Source organism: Sminthopsis crassicaudata, chromosome 5, assembly GCF_048593235.1.
Source record: "Sminthopsis crassicaudata isolate SCR6 chromosome 5, ASM4859323v1, whole genome shotgun sequence".
NCBI classification, from domain to species: domain Eukaryota; kingdom Metazoa; phylum Chordata; class Mammalia; order Dasyuromorphia; family Dasyuridae; genus Sminthopsis; species Sminthopsis crassicaudata.
In genome coordinates, this window is record NC_133621.1 from 172,475,071 (window position 1) to 172,494,314 (window position 19,244).

The 19,244-nt window shown below is 32.5% G+C and overlaps 1 protein-coding gene across 2 annotated transcripts in view; it reads left to right on the forward strand.

Moving 5' to 3' along the window:
• ITPR2 (inositol 1,4,5-trisphosphate receptor type 2) overlaps positions 1-19,244 on the forward strand; it is a 507,042-nt gene that overhangs the window by 345,353 nt on the left and 142,445 nt on the right. For both annotated transcript variants that reach the window (XM_074268787.1, XM_074268789.1), the window contains exons 40-45: positions 3,360-3,543; positions 4,294-4,550; positions 5,405-5,605; positions 8,637-8,747; positions 15,294-15,389; positions 17,521-17,640. In XM_074268787.1, the coding sequence (XP_074124888.1) occupies positions 3,360-3,543; positions 4,294-4,550; positions 5,405-5,605; positions 8,637-8,747; positions 15,294-15,389; positions 17,521-17,640 (969 nt within the window). The remainder of the gene's footprint in view (positions 1-3,359; positions 3,544-4,293; positions 4,551-5,404; positions 5,606-8,636; positions 8,748-15,293; positions 15,390-17,520; positions 17,641-19,244) is intronic.

Here is a 19,244-nt window from a genome sequence, read left to right on the forward strand (position 1 = left end):
AGTATATTTTATTGAACAGGAAATAAATTGTTACTGTTAAGAGAATCATCCTTGAATCAGCTATCTGATTTATTAGAGCAAAGATAAACAACCTATATATATATCTATATATCTATATATATCTATATCTATCTATCTATCTATCTATCTATCTATCTATCTATCTATCTATCTATATATTATTACAACCAAGAAAAAAGATTAAAAATGGAAAAAAATATATGGAATGCAATTTAAAAAAAATTCAACCTAGAAAGTTATTTTTGACAAAAATATGATATGGATGGTAGAAAGAGTAGAAATAACAATTATAATTTCACATAAAAATTTAAATGATACAAATCAATTTATAAAACTTGGAGACTAAAAATATCTAAAAACTGTCCCAGCAAACAAACATTTAATTTACTTGCCAGGTACAGAGATATGGAAGTCAAAGAGGATGTTGATTTCAACATTGTTGAATTCAGCGTTGCTATGTCCCCAAAAGGTGACTGAGAAAGCATCAATTAGTATATATTACATACCTATTTGCTTATTTTCCTTCCTTCCTTCCTTCCTTCCTTCCTTCCTTCCTTCCTTCCTTCCTTCCTTCCTTCCTTCCTTCCTTCCTTCCTTCCTTCCTTCCTTCCTTCCTTCCTTCCTTCCTTCCTTCCTTCCTTCCTTTCCTTCCTTCCTTTCCTTCCTTCCTTCCTTCCTTCCTTCCTTCCTTCCTTCCTTCCTTCCTTCCTTCCTTCCTTCCTTCCTTCCTTCTTTCCCTTCCTTCCTTCCTTCCTTCCTTCCTTCCTTCCTTCCTTCCTTCCTTCCTTCCTTCCTTCCTTCCTTCCTTCCTTCCTTCCTTCCTTCCTTCCTTCTTTCCCTTCCTTCCTTCCTCCCTTCCTTCCTTTCTTCTTTCCTTCCTTCCTTCCTCCCTCCCTTCCTATCTTCCTTCCTCCTCCTTCCCTCCTCCTTCCCTCCCTCCCTCCCTCCCTCCCTCTTTCCCTTCCTTCCTTCCTTCCTTCCTTCCTTCCTTCCTTCCTTCCTTCCTTCCTTCCTTCCTTCCTTCCTTCCTTCCTTCCTTCCTTCCTTCCTTCCTTCCTTCCTTCCTCCCTCCCTCCCTCCCTCCCTCCCTCCCTTCCTATCTTCCTTCCTCCTCCCTCCCTCTTTTCCTCCCTCTTTCCTTCCTTCCTTCCTTCCTTCCTTCCTTCCTTCCTTCCTTCCTTCCTTCCTTCCTTCCTTCCTTCCTTCCTTCCTTTCCTTCCTTCCTTCCTTCCTTCCTTCCTTCCTTCCTTCCTTTCCTTCCTTCCTTCCTTCCTTCCTTCCTTCCTTCCTTCCTTCCTTCCTTCCTTCCTTCCTTCCTTCCTTCCTTCCTTCCTTCCTTCCTTCCTTCCTTCCTTCCTTCCTTCCTTCCTTCCTTCCTTCCTTCCTTCCTTCCTTCCTTCCTTCCTTCCTTCCTTCCTTCCTTCCTTCCTTCCTTCCTTCCTTCCTTCCTTCCTTCCTTCCTTCCTTCCTCCCTCCCTCCCTCCCTCCCTCCCTCCCTCCCTCCCTCCCTCCCTCCCTCCCTCCCTCCCTCCCTCCCTCCCTCCCTTCCTCCCTCCCTCCCTCCCTCCCTCCCTCCCTCCCTCCCTCCCTCCCTTGTGATTTGCCCACAGTGTTGTAGGGAACAAAGATGTGTCATCGGCTTCTTTCTATTCCTTCCCCTCTTCTGGCCTCTACCCTTCAGGACTTTTCAGAGTCTAAGAGTAAAGGAGGAAAAAAAAATCTGAATTGATCTTGTAATAGCTAACTTTTGTATATCATGGAATAGGGTAGAAGTGATTTGTCTAGAAGTCATCTCACTTCTTCTGAATTCAGCTAGTTCCTTTATATTTTATATATAAACATATAAACATTCAGTATTTCTTTTTTCCCCTATCTTTTGTCAGATGCTAAAAGATTTGGGGAAACATTAAATGATTAAATTAAAGCTTCTTGAATTTCTTCAATATTTTGATAATTTTTCTTTTATAGCATTTTGAAATTTATGTGCTTTATAGAAAGATTAATTAGAATTTGTAACAATAAAGCAGAGTTAGATTGGAAGTTCATTAGTTCTTATCCAGCAATTTTTACACTATGCGTGGCCCTTGTCTCTTCCTGGAGCCTATATCTTCCTTTTCCTGTAAGTACTGATTGCTCCTACAGCTTTTCCATTTGGAAGATCCCTTTGGAAACCTTTCACTAAAAACATAGCTTTTTCCCATTGGTGAATTCTTTCTGAAGCTTTTGTTTTATAGAGGGGCCCAGTCTGGCTTTCATTCCTCTCCTGGCACTATTCCTGGCTTCTGGACTTCAAAACTATGTCCTTGCCATGTATCTTCACTTTCTCTCCCCCCTATGATCTTCCCACATTAGAATGAAAGCTCTTTGAGGTCAGAGATTATATTTCTTTTTGTTTATATTTGTATGCCCAGTGCTTAATACAAAGTTTGGCATAAAGTAGGTGCTTAATAACTTACTTCCAAACAAGTATTAATTGTTATTGAGATAATTCTTCCCCTCCCCTTTGGCATACTGTATTTTGCCACCTATGTGTTAAATACTTAAATAATCCTTTCTTTCTGGAATGTTGCCCTTGTTCTTTGGATGAATTTCTACTCTCTCTTTAAAGTTCAAATCAGATTTCCCTGATTCCACAGAGATTCTGCCTGTTAGCAGTGACCTTTTCCCTTTGTAGACTTCACATAGCATAAAAAACAAAACAAAAAACCTCCAAACTCTCCCTAATTCATAAGTCAAGCAATATTGTGTTTATGCTTGTCTTTATGTGACCTTGTCCCCTTAAATGACATGTTTCATGAGGACAAGGATTATATTGTATCAAAAATTTGTAGCTCTCCTAACAGCACATCTTTGACAGAACCTTTTAATAAAGATGAATCATCAATTGGCATGATAGTAAAGTTTTGGTGTATGATAAATATTTAATAAATTCTTTTTGGTTAAGATATTGAAGGAAACAATGATCCATTTTATAGGATGTTAATCATGTTTATTGTATACAATTTATCATATAATTTTTCAATGGTATATCATTGTTAATCTTTTAAATACAAATGTATGACTATAAATAAAAAAGTGAAAAGAAAACTCTAAATATGCTATATTAGGAATAATATAATTACTAGTAATATAATTAGGTAGAAAGTAGATGGTAATACAATATATAATTAGCAGCATAATGAGCAAGTAAATATAAAACAATAGTATTTACACTGTGACATGTCCCTTTGTAAGACAACTATTGCCAGTATCTAATATGTCTAGTTTTCTCTGAAATGCTTTTGTTATAAATATAAAGTAATAAGTATTTTTCCTAAAGTATATCTTTTTTCTGACAGTATTCTTCTTACCAACAATTGCATGAACAAAAAAAATCTGAAAAGTTCTTTAAAGTCTTATATGACCATATGAAGGCTGCCCAGAAAGAGATACGATCAACAGTGACAGTGAATACCATAGACTTAGGCAGCAAGAAGAAAGATGATGACAATGATCTAATAGCATCTACTCCAAGAGTGAGAGGTAAAGTGGATTTCACTTTAGCGTGTCTGTGTGTGTGCATGATACAGGAGAAGAAAATAATTATATTTAAGGCAGGGAGAGAGTGAGAGCTTTTGGGCTACTTACTCATCATCCATACTCTTGGTCATATATTGAAAAACATTACCATAATCAGGAATATTCATAGATGAATCATTGTATTCTTAAAATGCATACTCCATATCAGTTCTATGGAGCTAAAATTGAAGAAAGAAACCATCATTACAGATACAGGTGATAAGGTACATTATGCTACATATTGAAATATAGATAATATAAGCCATATTTCAAATAATCACTTCTTAATCAGTTCAGATGTAAACATCCTATTAATAAAGCTGGTTGTTAAAGTCAGATTTTCTGGGTTTTGGGAACAATGATTATAATTTCTACACTGTGCTAAAAAGATTTTTGTTATTTATAAAGTAATACGGAGGAGGGGGGTGATAAAAACAAAAAATAATTTATCTTTTGAAGTTTTCTACATTTTATTCTTCTGTTTATTTTTGTATATATCTGCTAATGTATGGAACATAAATGATGAACCTTTTCAACTTGGAGAACCTATAGTTTATGATTATCTCATGTGTTCCATTTGGACTTCAATTGATTTTTATTTTAGAAGACAACTTGGGTGTCGCGATGATTTCCTTGTTTTCAATATGTTTTTCTGTTTCCAATATGAAAGGTAAAAATTTCCCAGTAAGAATAAGAGAATTATTTTGTTTTCAGTAAGAGATCCATCTTTGCATTTAAAAGAGGGAATGAAAGGGCAATTAACAGAAGCATCTTCAGCAACATCCAAAGCATACTGTGTATATCGAAGAGAAATGGATCCAGAAATAGATCTCATGTGCACAGGAACAGATGCTGGAAATACAGATGAAAAGTCTGCTGATGAAGTAACAATGACCCCTACTATTGCAATCATGCAACCGATTCTGAGATTTCTTCAATTGCTTTGTGAGAATCACAACCGAGAACTACAGGTATAATGTTCTGTGATTTGTACCAATACATAGATTGTATTTTACTTTGAAAATCTTAGACTAGAATATATAGATTTTAGTAATTTAAATGTGAATAAGTACCAGAAAATTATCTGAAAATTCAAAGGACCTGATTCACTTTGTTTGTATTGGGAAAAAAGGACAACATTGAATCGTTTCCTTTTAGGTGGGGGTGAAGAGAAGGGATGTAAAAACAAGGATTTTTTTTAATGAATTAGTAAAAACAGTTATGCATTTTCTTTTCTTTAATCTAGATCACAGCCAATTTGGCCATAGAATACTTCAGTATTTTAAATATTTTGGCAAAACTCATAAATTCAGATTGTTGAAAGCAATCTGGAGCTATTTAATACCCTCTACAGTAAAAAGGGGCCAGAGAAATATCAGAGCAAAATAGATGAAACTAAATCTAATTTTATGTAAGTAAATGCCATATAATAGACCTGTCTGATAATAGATATTTTTTAATTTAATATTTTAGAGGAAAAATGTTGCTAGCGGTGAAATTTTTTCATGAAACCCATATCAAGTTGGGAAACCCATATCCACTGGGAAATTCTGGTTTAGAAATGTCTCTTTCAAACTATGTTTCTGTAAATTTTGGAAATAATGACGCTTAGAAATATTTATTCTAAGAGTTTAGTAAGATTAAACAATAATTGAGAAAAGACTTGCTTGCTAGAAATCTAATATATTTGGATACTCCTGATACACTTTTTTGATTTGATATAGCTTTACTGTGTTGATGCTTTTTGAGACAAATAGAATATGGAGAAATGAAAATGAATGTGACAGTGATTCTTTTTTGCTCATTTGTATTATTTTGATTTCAGAACTTCTTGAGGAATCAAAACAACAAAACAAACTATAATCTTGTTTGTGAGACTCTTCAGTTCTTAGATTGCATTTGTGGAAGTACAACTGGAGGACTTGGTCTATTGGGGTTATATATTAATGAGAGGAATGTAGCTCTAGTCAACCAGACTCTAGAGAGTTTAACTGAATATTGCCAAGGACCATGTCATGAAAATCAGGTAACAAAAATATAAATAAAATATAGCCCTGAACTTAAAAGAATTTATGATTGACTTATGAGTTAAAGTAACAAGTTACTGAATAAATCAGTTATTTGTAAACATTTAAAAGTAATTTTTCTTTCCTTTGACCTCTTCAGACCTTTTCCTATCTGAACACAAAAATAGTAAATTACAGACAAATTAATGCTTTACTATATTATTCTTTAGTTTGACTTTAAGGTAAAATTCCCATGAACCAGTGTCAGATAAAAATTCAATCCTTTGAGAGGACCAAGGTTTATCTATCTATCTATCTATCTATCTATCTATCTATCTATCTATCTATCTATCTATCTACTTATTCATTCATTTATTCATTCATTTATTTATTTTTGCTGCTTTTATTTTTTAGGGTCCTTTTTTTAAAAAATTGGAACAGGGTGTCTTTGTTTCTTTGAATTAGATATTTTGGATATCCTACAGTGTTCCTCCAAATTTTAGCCTTTCTTCCAGAATGATTGGTTTTCTGATTCAGGTATTTAGTCAGATTTTCAAGGGTTCACTGTAAGAATATATAGAAGGTACACTCAAGGGAAAAATGAAAAAAGGATATAATAAAATCATGACATCTGGGTATGTACCCAGAAACTTTAAGATGCATTTAGAGTTACAATAACCATTGTAGAACTCTGAGATCTTGAACCACAATTTTTTCTTTTTTTTTTTTTTTTAATAATAGCTCTTTATTTTCAAAATATATTCAAAGATAGTTTTTTTTATCATTTACCCTTGCAAAACCTTGTGTTCCAATTTTTTCTCTGTTCTTTCTACCCCCTTCCCTAGACAGCAAAAATCCAATATATGTTAAACACGTGCAATTCTTTAATACCTAGTTCCACATTTGTCATGATGTATAAGAAAAATCAGATCAAAAAGAGACAAAAATGTGAAATAAAGAAAAAAAAGCAAACAACAAAAAGGTGAAAATACTAAGTTGTGATCCACATTCAATTTCTACACTCCTCTTTTTTGGATGCAGATGGCTCTCTCCATTATAAGTCTATTAGAATTTACCTGAGTTGGGGCAGCTAGGTGGCGCAGTGGATAGAGCACCAGCCCTGAATTCAGGAGGACCCGAGTTCAAATTTGATCTCAGACACTTAACACTTCCTAGCTGTGTGACCATGCGCAAGTCACTTAACCCCAGCCCCAGAAAAAAAAAAAAAAAAAAAAAAAAAAAGAATGAACCTGAGCCACCTTCGTTGAAAAAAGCCAAGTCCATCAGAGTTGATTATCACACAATCTTTTTGCCATTGTGTACAATTTTTTCTTGGTTCTATTCACTTCATTTAGCAGCATTGAACCAAATTTTGAATTTGAAAAATTACATATTTAATATTTTCCCCAGTTATATTTAAAATAATCTTTTACATTTGTTTTTAAAACTTTTGAATTCTAGGTTCTCTCCCTTATCCCCACTCACAATTAAGAAATCACATGTGAAGTTATGCAAAACATTTCCATAAAAGTCATGTTGTAAAAGAAAATATAGATCTCCCATCCTCATGAAAAAAAATCCTTATAAAAAATAAAGTTAAAAAATGAGAGAGAGACAGAATGAGAGAGAGAATAAGAATGATATTGAGAATGTTTCAATCTGCATTCAGATACTATCAGATCCTTCTTTGGGTATGGATAAGATTCTTCATCATAAGTCCTTCAGAGTAGTCGTGGATCATTGTACTACTGAGAATAGCAGTCATTTATATTTGTTCAGCCTAGGACATTGCTATTGCTTTGTATATAGTATGCTTCACTTTGAGTTCATGAGGAATTTCCAGATTTTTTCTGAGAGCATTCTTCTCATTATTTCCCAGAGAACAATAATATTCAATCACAAATACATACCTCAGTTTATTCAGCCATTCCCCAATTAAAAGGCAGCTTCTCAAATTCTAAATTTTTGCTTTGAGTATAGAAATACTATAAATATTTTTGCTCATATAGGTCACAAAATGTTTTTAAAGACTTCATAGATTTTTGTAAAAACATAAAAATTGAAACTTATAAGAGCAAACATTAATGATTGAAATAGAAGAATAAATGAAAAACATTTTATTATGAAAAGAACTTTAATACATCAATCACTATTACACATATACTAAGTAAAATCCTTATTTTGTGTATGTACAACTCTCAGAAGAGGTCTGGGAGCTTTGCCTGGTATTTTCTCTAAGTTTCATTTTCTAATGTTAGTAATACAAAAAAGAAATCTAAAAACAACTCCTACCCTGTGCCCAAACCCAACCCCAAGTCACAAAAAACCCTAAAACTAAATTCAAAACCATCAGTATACTATGTATTTTAAATTTAACAAAACTTTTCAGTGAGGAGATGCATAATATAATAGGATCAGTTATATGTTAGGTCTTAGATATGCATACTTATATAATCTCTCAATATAAAATGTTTAACATAGCAATAGCTATATTATCTATTATACTTTGATACTAGGTGACACTCGATCACATAATCTATTTGTCTATCAGCTTGAATACTCAAGTTTAGTTTTCCAAAAGTTCTGTGAAATAAAATTAATTCTAAATAATCTTAGTATAGCAACTAAAAATATATTGAGAGAATATGTTAGCAGCTTTCCAGCTTTGAAATTCCTCACAGACTATTTCAAAAATCATATCTATAGAATAGGGAGTAAAGCACGGCTTTTTAGATTTCATAGGGACTAATTTTGTGATGTCAATGGTATAGAGAACTTAAATTAGGACATCTCCCTACCACAGAAAGTATTTCCTCTGGAATTTGTAATCTTAAAAGAGTTGCCTTTTGCATTGAAAAATGAAGTGACTTGCCCAGAGTATATGCCGATTATGTGTCAGAGACAGGAATTGAACCTAGGTCTTCCTGGCTTAAAGTCTAGCTTTTAATCTACTATATGGAAGTACCTCCTTAGAGATTCTGTATTATACATTGATTAGAGTGTGATCATATTGAAAAGTGAATGTTATTTTTTCAATCTTTTCTTTCCTAGACTTGCATTGCTACCCATGAATCTAATGGCATTGATATCATCATTGCACTGATATTGAATGACATAAATCCTCTTGGTAAATATCGTATGGATTTGGTGCTTCAGCTAAAGGTATCTAATACTTTATTCTTAGTAAACAAAAAAAATTCTAAATATAAATTATCATAGAAAGTTGAGGTCCACAAAAGCCATTTTCTAATAGATGAATATTCAAAAAAATTAACAATCAATTCTCAAAAGAGAAATTATAAAACATTACATGAAAAATTATTATGAATCACAAATAATAAAAGAAATGCAAATTAAAATAACTTTAAACTTGCACTTCATCTAGAAAATTGGCAAAGATAAAAGATATAAATCATCTATATTGAAGAAGATGAGGGCACACAGCCAAACTAAACTGTTGGTGGAGCTGTGAATTGGTATGTACATTCTGAAAAACAGTTTAGAATTATGCAAAAAAGGGGGCTAAACTGTTCATATCCTGTGATCTAGAGATTCCACTCCTGTTTTATACTTTCAGGAGGTGAAATATAGAGATATATTTCCTTTGTTACCATCGATACCAAATATAATGGAACTTTTTGTTATAGCAAAGTATGGGAAACAAAATGTGTACTCATCTATTAGGAATTAGCTAAATAAGTTGGGACATATGAGTATAATGCAATATTATACAGTGCTATAAGAATACTAAATATAAGACTGGAGAAAATTGGAAGAATTATAGGAACTGATGAAGGGAGAAGGGTAATAGAACTAGAAAAATAATATATACAATATATCATATAAATAAAAAAAAGTTGAATACTATATAATTATAATTATCATGCTTGCTTCTAGATAAGAGAGGAATAAATGTATCTCTCTTTTTTGTTGGAAAGGTAAGCAGGCTTTGGGGACAGAATGTTGCTTATGCTATTAGATGTAATCACTATGTTAAATGATTCTACTTAACTTTTTTCATTGTTGTTATAGGGAAAGTTTTACTGGTAGTGGGAGTGGGTGGGTGGGTAGATAAGTATATATAGAAATGACTATGATGTTAAAATAAAAGTCTGCAATAAAGCTTGTAAAAATTGTGTTACATTTTTCAAATGTGTTGCAAAAAAAAGTCAAGGTTTTTTTATATTATTATAACTTTTTATTTACAAAACATATGCATGGGTAATTTTTCATCATTGATTCTCACAAAACCTGTTCCAACTTTTCCCCTTCTCCCCACCCTCCCCTAGATGGCAGACAGTCCAATACATGTTAAATATGTTAAAGTATATGTTAAATACAATATATGTATACATATCTATAGAGTTATCTTGCTGCACAGGAAAAATCATAAAAAGTCAAGTAGTGATGTATTTTCAGTAATAAGATTAATGGAAGCAATCGAAGTACAATAAGTAACCTGTTTTTGACATGGTATTTTGTTAGTGTTTTTCTAGAAGTTACTCTGTACTTCTTTACTCCCCCTGCTTTTATTTTCTTTACTTAATTAAGTAGAGAAGAGCAAGGTACCCAAACATTACTGATCCTTTAACTTTTTCACTGTTATCATTATCATTAATTAGAATGTATAAAAATACTTTGTTTTAGTTTTATCACTCTCTAATTCCTTTCAAGTTACTGTTTTTCATTTTAGATCACATTTTCCTCAAATATTATTCATAATTGTATACATTTATCAATGATGTCTTTAAAGTCATTAAAATCAACAGTATGATCCATCATGAGCAAATGACATTTTTTCTTTATCCAGTTGTTGAAAATGTATGAATGAATATGCACAAGAAGCCATATACTCACATTTAGGAATTTATATTTTAGATAAAGTAAATTCCCAAATGTCACACAATATAGAATCTTTTATATATAAAACTTTGCTAACCTTTAAGTAGGAAGTTTTTCCCATATAATAAAAGAGATGAATTTAAAATAAGGTATACATACTTTAGAGTCGCCATGTCTGGAATCAGATGGAAGATATCTTTTTGAGTTCAAATTTGACTTTTATATATTTATTAGATGTGGAACCCTAAGCAAATCACTTAATCCTTTTTGCCTCTGTTTCCTAATCTGTAAAAAAAGCTGGAGAAAGGCATGGCATACCATTGCCAAGAAAACTCCAAATGGGGTCATGAAGAATCAGATAAAATTGAAGATGTCCGAACAACTTAAAATGAATGAATAACAACAAAAAGCACACTTTTGTGATTTAACCAGAGGGGCATGATTGAAAGAGCACCAGAGAAGCCAGGGTTTGAATATGATTTCCTCTACATGATTTCAGTCATGTAGAGGACCACAACATATTCTTATTTTGAAAAGTCCATCTTCTCCATCTGTAAAATTGGAGAATTTTAACAAACCTTTAAATTCTAATAACTGCTCATTCTCATTAATAAGGTATATTTATTGTGTAAGAAATAATTTGAAGTTAGAAGATTTAGATTTGAATCCAAGTCTAATAGAGCTACCTACTAGACTTTGAGAAAGATATCTAGCATTTCTTAGTCTTCATTTCCTCTTGTGACAAGTGAGGGGTTAATATTAGATGTTCTTTCCATCTTTAATTCAGTAATTCTATGATTAAGGAATAGGCTGAAGTTAACTCATTGACAGATTGAACTCACATTTTTGACTGTAATTTAATTAATTGGTAGCTTTTACCTATGTAACATGCAAGTCAACCTAGATTCTCAGGATATTTAAGTGTATTAAGAAATCATAGACATTGGTTTTATACTTCCTCATATTATATATTTCAACAACTCCATGCCTTTAAATATTTTAGTTATCATAAAACAGAGAAAACACTGAATAATATACTTCAGCACTTCATAGACTGTTGCCTACATTAGTAAATCATTAATATTGATCATATCCCTTCCATGATTTAGTAAAAAAAAATTAGGAGGTATTGTGATTGAAAAAATTCATAATATGTTGGTCTACCTTCTTAAAGTAAACCTCTCTTAACTTTATAGCTAGTCCTTAGAGCACATACATAATATTTGTAATCTATAATTGGGGTGACATTCCAAATGTTGACAGTTTGTATTTCACTAGTAAAACTTTTCATAAATAAGAATTTCCTTCACATTATGATGATATCTTGCAGAAAAACTTTTGTGAAATACTGAAAAAATATATCAGTCTAAAATGACATATAGGAGTAACTATACCAAAAATCAGTTTAGATATAATTTTTCAGTAAAATACATATTATACAAAATAGACTTACAGTAAAAAGTTTTTAGAGTGAATTTACAACTTATAAAATATGATTGTCCATATAGAGTAAATACTTTTTAAAATAGTTTTTAAAGGTTATTTATACACATCATGTTTACTGAAATATGGACTTGTAAGAAATGTTCAATACTTGATTTATATTTTTATATTTATAAATGTTTAGTGTTTCATAGGCAATCATATTAAAATACTCTACTCTAAAAAGTAGTAGCAATACCATATGTTAGCATGACCCCCTACATTTTTCCTCATAATATTTACTTCTGAGATTTTTCATCCTTAGATAGCTTAATGTATTATTTTTATAATTGTGTTTGTTATACGCTCAATTTTATTATTTAAATATAGATATAGCTGAGTTTTATGCCTGGAGTTAGGAATACTTGGTTTAAAATCCTTCCTCTAATAATTACTAACTTAATGAGTCTAGACAAGTCACTTAGTATTTTGTACCTCAAATAACAACTTATAATGGCCTTAGTGGAAAGTTCCCACTCTTTGAACAAAAATCACAGGTACTATGTATATTTGTGTAATATTTAAAAGTTGATATTTGAAATCATTTTCAGAAAACTTCACAATAATATTCCATATTGTTCTTTTTATGGTCTGCATTTTGTTTGTTAGCCTGGAGTCCAAGGTAGCAACACAAATGAAAGAGCTTTGATTTTAACATAAGTGTTCTGATTTTGAATGCTGTACTTTTTCCTCTCTATCCTTTTTATGGAGGACAGATGGCTTCAGTCCTTTCCATGCCACAAATGACACCTTTAGGCACTGGCCTACATGCCATTGGTCACAAGGAATATGCATAGACCAGCACAAATCCATTACCGCTACTTACAGAAATGACTCAAACACAAAAACTTTTCTTGATAGATTATTATTCTTACTCTTATTTTCATTGACATTGTATGATCTTGCATAAGGCAATTGGTCCAAACTTAGACACAGAAATTATCTGAATGAATGCAATTTATTAAAAATAAAATTTTTAAGTAAAAAGGCTTTTTATATTTCAGGGATGTGGAGGTGGTTAACATAAGAGAAATTTGCACAATAAAAATGGGCTGGAAAATTTTTTTCACCTTTAAAATCACCTTTAGTGATTTATAGAGACAATTTAAAGACAATTTACACATATTTCTTTCAGGTTCCAATCAAGATTGTGCATGGGTTGGAATGTTTATATTACTTATGAAATTTTTATAGGAATGTTTTACTCAACTTGTTTTTATTCGCAATTTTAATATAGTATAAAATAGTGAATATTATTGAAAAAAGTGACTTCTTTATTAGTTTTTTGTGTACTTGGTGGGAAATGTCCCAAATGGCATTTAAGTGCTACAATACCAGCCCATATTTGCCTTGTAGCCCTGTTGTCTTCTGCTGTTGAAAAAAAGGCTATCAACTGGTAAGGGAATATAATGTTTAATTTATCCACCCAGAGGCATTATGTGTACATCATCAGTTAAATTTTATCAGAGAATATCTTAGTATGTGCATGTGCAAGTTTTACCAAAGAATGCTTTTCTCTCACTGATCACCAGAGGGAGCTGCTTGCCAGTCATAGATTATGCCTTCTCGTATGGATACAGCTGTCAGTTTAATTGCCTTTTCTAGCAGGATTTAAAATGTAGTTTAGGAAAAAACGAACGAAATGTTATTCTGAAATATGAGAATTAAAAATTATTTCTGTATGGCTTTCTTTCTTATTTGTTGCGCCCTATTCCTTGGTAAGTCTCTTGCCTTGGGAAATCTCTTACTCTGCATTGACCAGTCTCATTCATAAGACATAGGTGATTGACTTCTGCTGCATGATTTATTAAAGAACACAGCAAAATAAACAAATTTAAGGGAATTCTTGCATAACAAAACTGAAGAAATTTCTTTGCCCCCTCACATCCTTCCTCTCTCAAGTTTCTCCTGGGTGACTAAAGGTTTAGGAGGAATGGCTCTTTTACTATGCTGTAGCAGCAACTCTACAAACCATCAGAAAAGAGGAAAAGCCTCACGTAGTTTGATTTGGTCTTTCAGCTGATATCACTATCAGCTGAGATTTTACAGCTGCTGACAGTCTGTTCTCTTCTGTAACACTGAGAACAGTGGCCTGTCTGGTCGTGGAAATGTTGGGTTCTGCACTGCCTCCCAGACAGCACAGCTTTCCAGGATCTATTCCATCTTGTCTTTCGATATTTCCTACTTGGGATATGGCCACAGTAGAAATCACAATAATCAGTAAACAGTGAATAAAAAGTGACCATCCATGACTATCTGGCAGTATGGGGGGAAAAAGCTTACAAGATAGGAAGAAAAAAAAGAAATTTGGGGATTTAGGGAAATGTGTGCTCACATATTTTTGTTATTTTCCTTAATTTTCTAGTGATTTATTTCTCCCAGTCAGTTTCCAGGGAACTATGATTACCTACTACATTCTGAAATTTCCAAATAGAATGTTTGATTCATAAGACATCCATAAACAAATATGTAAAAAAAAAAAAGAAATATAAGTGCTATTTCAGTGTTTATTAGGTAAACTCATTGCCTGTTTTTAACTAAAGTGCCAAAGTTATTTAATATGTGTGGCAACTGCTGGAGATAACCATGTTAACAATAATGATTTATTTTATTTTCTACTCCATCAATTCAGGATGACTTAGAAAACTGAATATATTATATGCACATATATACACACACATGTATCTATTTATATATAACTATGGCTAACTTTTTTAAAAGTTTTTTAAAAACCACTTTATATATCTTTCCCATAAAACACTTTTTTGGTCTATTTTCCACTGGCCCTTTATTGAATGTAATTTTTATTTCATCATGATCTGAAAAAATGCATTTACTATTTTTGCCTTTCTACATTTTATACACCTATTAATTTTGTCATAATAAAAAGGGGTCACAAAAGCTACTACTTAGAAAATAACATTGTAAAAGAAAAAGAATTTCATGTGTATGCATTATACAAAGCCATTATATAATCACATTTTTTCAATATTTAAAATATCCTGTATAATGTATCCCAGTTTATTACTTTTACTTTGTATTGTCACTAATATGAAAATTGATATTTAAAAATGTAAGTATGATAGAAGAAATGAACAGTTTAAAGTTTTTTTGAGAAAAAAATAGTGCTCTCCATAATCTCAATCAAAACAGTTTCAGAGGATCATTAAACTTTCAAATAGTTTTTGTTTGTTTGTTTTGCTGAGGCATTTGGGGTTAAGTGACTTGCCCAGGGTCACACAGCCAGGAAGTATTAAGTGTCTTAGAGCAGATTTGAACTGAGGGCCTCCTGACTTCAGGGCTGGTGCTCTATCCACTGCGCCACCTAGCTGCCCTAACTTCAAGTAGTTTTAAAATTTGTTTTCACTTGTTCTGTTTCTCTAGAACAATGCTTCTAAACTTTTGCTAGCGATTATGGAAAGCAGACATGACAGTGAAAATGCTGAGAGGATTCTTTTTAACATGAGACCAAAGGAATTGGTAAGAAAACTTATGAATATCATTTTAATCTTAATAGGGGTAAAAGAATGGGTTTAAAAACCAACAGAAGGTTTTGGAAGGACTATTTACTCAATTTAATGGTGCTGTCCAATTAAATGCTATATCATGACTGAAGTGTACTAATTAGTGCAGAACACTTTAGAGGCATAAGCATTTATGGTTTCAGCCTTCATATCTTCATTATTTTTATTAACCATATGTGCATTTCTATATAGTTTTCTAGTATATGCTACTTACTTGTCTTCTGGTTCTTTTTTGTCAGAAAAAAAGTTATTACCTAAATTTGATGTTAGCAGGGTTTTTGAGAATATCAGAAATATTTGCACTCTCAAATATATTGCATTTGTATAGTTTTTGTTAAAAATTAAAAAAGAAGATACAGTTAAACTATAAGACAAATTGAAGTGTGCATCATTAGAGCAACCTAATTCTTAAAACTAATTCCATCCAGCCTATCACAAATCCTGACATGGATACAAAATGATTGTCTTTGTCATTGAAACATCAAAGTGAATACAGGGAATTTGTGAAAAAATTCTCCTAAGGCATGGAAGAGTTGCAGTGTGTTATTGGGGAATTGAAGGTATCTATACAATGGAATGATAGTTCTTTGAAAAGATATTAGAGATGTTTTTGTACAAGTCATACTTTTCTACTAGATTATATACTTCTTGATGGCATATTGCCCTATTTAATTTTTGTTGTATTTCAGTTTCTAGAACAATGGTTTTGCACATTGTTGGTACTTAAAATATTTGTTGGGTGAAATTTAATTAGTGAGAGGTATCCTAGAAAAGTCATGCAGGTCAAATGACTTATTTATTATCCTTTGGCTTTTTACTGCTGGAAGAAAATCTTTCCTCTGACTTGTTAAAAGAGAATATTTCTTTCTGATATATTAAATGGATTTCTGTATGACAATATTATTGTAAATCATTAGAATTTAGTGACACTAAGTATATTAAGTCTCCAGTGTAAGTCTGGAATCAGGAAGACTTGAGTTTAAACCTGTCTTCACACACTAACTATAATTGTGTAACTTTGGCTAAATCATTTAATCTTTTCCATAATGATAATATAACCTACCTTGTTGAGTTGTTAGGAGAATCAAATGATAAAATATTTGTAAAAAGTTCTTAGCACAGCACTTTCACATAGTGGGTGATATATAGTTATTTATTCTCGTCTCTTTCCCTCTAACATATTTGCTCTTATTTATAGTCAACTAGAACCTTCCTGTAACAGGTCTAGATATGAGCAATAGCCATACTGTTTCCTTACAGGTTAAAAATGGTTTTTAGTATTTGAAGTGGGCAGAGTTGTGACTTGTTTTTGCATCATTTATGAAGTCAAGTCAACAAACATTTATTAAGCATTTACTTTGTGCCAGGAACTTTACTAAGGTCTGAGAATATATTATCAGGATAAAGATGATTTCTGTTCTCAAGGAACTTATATTCTAATAGTAGAAGGCAGTTCAAAAAAAGAAAGAAAGCTGAAAGGAGGGGGAGAAGGAAGAAGCAATCTTCCTCTATAATATGAAGATATGGTAAAAAAAAAATCCATTTGGAGTAGAATTTGGAGAAAATTGAAAACAACGTTTTCCTTAAAAAAGAGGCTCTAAGAGGAAATAGTCAATCAGACGAAGAAGTTACTAGAACTGAGTTTACTTCCAGTGTAAGAAATTTTGAGGTAAAGTAAAGTTCATCCTGAAGTTCAGGATGAACTTTCCAGGATGAGGAGGCTTCTATGATATAGTAGAGAAAGTCCAGAGTCAGGAATGGAGCCTGGAGAGGATCAGTAATTAGTCTCAAAATTTTCTTTATTTGTGTTTTGTTTTTGTTTTTTTGGAATTTTGCATATTATTGAAATCCAAAGTCAGAGCAAATTTTTAAATGCTCAAGAAACAAAGTTCAATGAAAGATATATCGATTATTTGAATAAAAGTTATCTCAATGGTAATTTTTCACATTAGATTTTTAAAATGTTTTTGAACCTCAAGAAACTTTCCAAATTTAAATTTGGATCATTCCTTGCAAGCAATTTAAAATAAATTTTATTTTATATTACTTTCCAATATATTTATTAACAAGATTGATTTCCTTGAAAGGTGGATGTCATGAAGAATGCCTATAACCAGGGTGTAGAATGTGACCATGAAGATGATCGTGGAGATGACGGCATTTCACCAAAAGATGTTGGACATAATATCTATATTCTGGCCCATCAGGTAATTCTTCTCTCCTTTGGTTTCTTAGATAATCAATACAATAATCAATTGAAGAAGAATGTATTCAAGAGATGCTGCAAAGGCGAAAATGACATGGAATGGCAATAGATTGGATTTGGAGGATGAGAGAACAAAAAGTCAAGGGTGACTCCAAAGTTGGGAAGCTGAGGGACTGGGAAGTTGGCATTGCCCTCTAAATAATAGGGAACGTGGTGGGAAGATAAAAATCAGTTTTGGACATATTGTGTTTAAAGATGTTTCCTAGGTATCTAATTTGAGATATCTGAAAGGCAGCTGGATATATGAGATTGTAGGTCAGCAGAGAGGTTAGGGTAGGATTGGTAGATTTAAGAATCACCGGATAGAGAAAGTAATTAAGTTCATAGAACTGATTAGATCACCAAGTAAAGAAGTATCGAGGCAGAAGAGAAGAGGACCTGTGACAAAACCTTGTGGGATATCTGTGGTTAAGAGATTGTGATCTATGTTAAAATTCAACAAAAAATATTACAAGGGAATAGTCAAGTAGGTAGGAGAACCAGGAGAGAGTGCTGCCTTGAAAACCTAGAGAGCATGAAGGAGAAGAGAGTGGTCAACAATGTCAAAGGTTGGAGAGGAGAGATCAAGGAGAATGAGGATTGAGAAAAGGACATTGGATTTGGCAACTAAGAGATCATTGGTAATTTTGGAGAGAACAGTTTTGGCAGACCAATGAGGTCAGAAGCTGGATTCCAAAGCTTTATGAAGAGAATAAAGAAAAAGAAAATGGAAGAATCTATGTAGATGACCTTTTCAAGTTTGGCCATAAATAGCAGAAGACATAAAGGACGAGAGTTATCAGGGTAAAAGGATCAAATGAGAGTTTTGTTGAGAATAAAAGATATGTATGTATGTAAATAAGTAGTAGGGAATAAATGAATCAGTAGTCAGAGATAGATTAAAAAAAAGAGAAAGTAGGGTGACAGAGAGGACAATCTGTTGGAAGAGACATGATGGAATGTGATTATTTGAGTAGGTAGAGGGATTAGCCTTGGTAAGGAATGAAGTCACCTGCATCATGTGAGATAAGGATAAAGGAAGAGACAGTGTCAGAAAACATATGGTGATATGAGATGAGGAAGAGGAATATTATAATAAATGGCCTCAATTTTTTTCTTATAAAATATGAGAAGTTTCTCAGCTGAAAGTGTGGAGAAAGGGAAAGCCACAAGAGGTTTGAGGAGGAATGAAAAAAATTTGGAAGAACCCACTGGAAACAGTGAAATAGTTAGTTATAGAGAGCGGAGATATACATAAGAGAGGTATAGAAGGATTATCTAGCAGCAGTTAGGGCCTAGTCATCGTTGTGTAACATAAATTTGTAATAGACCCAATAAGAATAATTGCTTTGTTTATTCCATGTTCTCAGCAGCATGTGTGTAGGAGCAAATGTGAGGAGTTGGCAAAAATGATCTAAGGTTGAGTATTGGCAGAACCGATGATTTGATAATTATATGTTCTCTTTTTGTGATTTACTTTAAAATGTTCAAGCTCTCTGGCCTTTGTTACTGAATAAATGACATAAGTTCTTTGGGGAACTGTTTCTATTTAAGTTGCTTTACAAT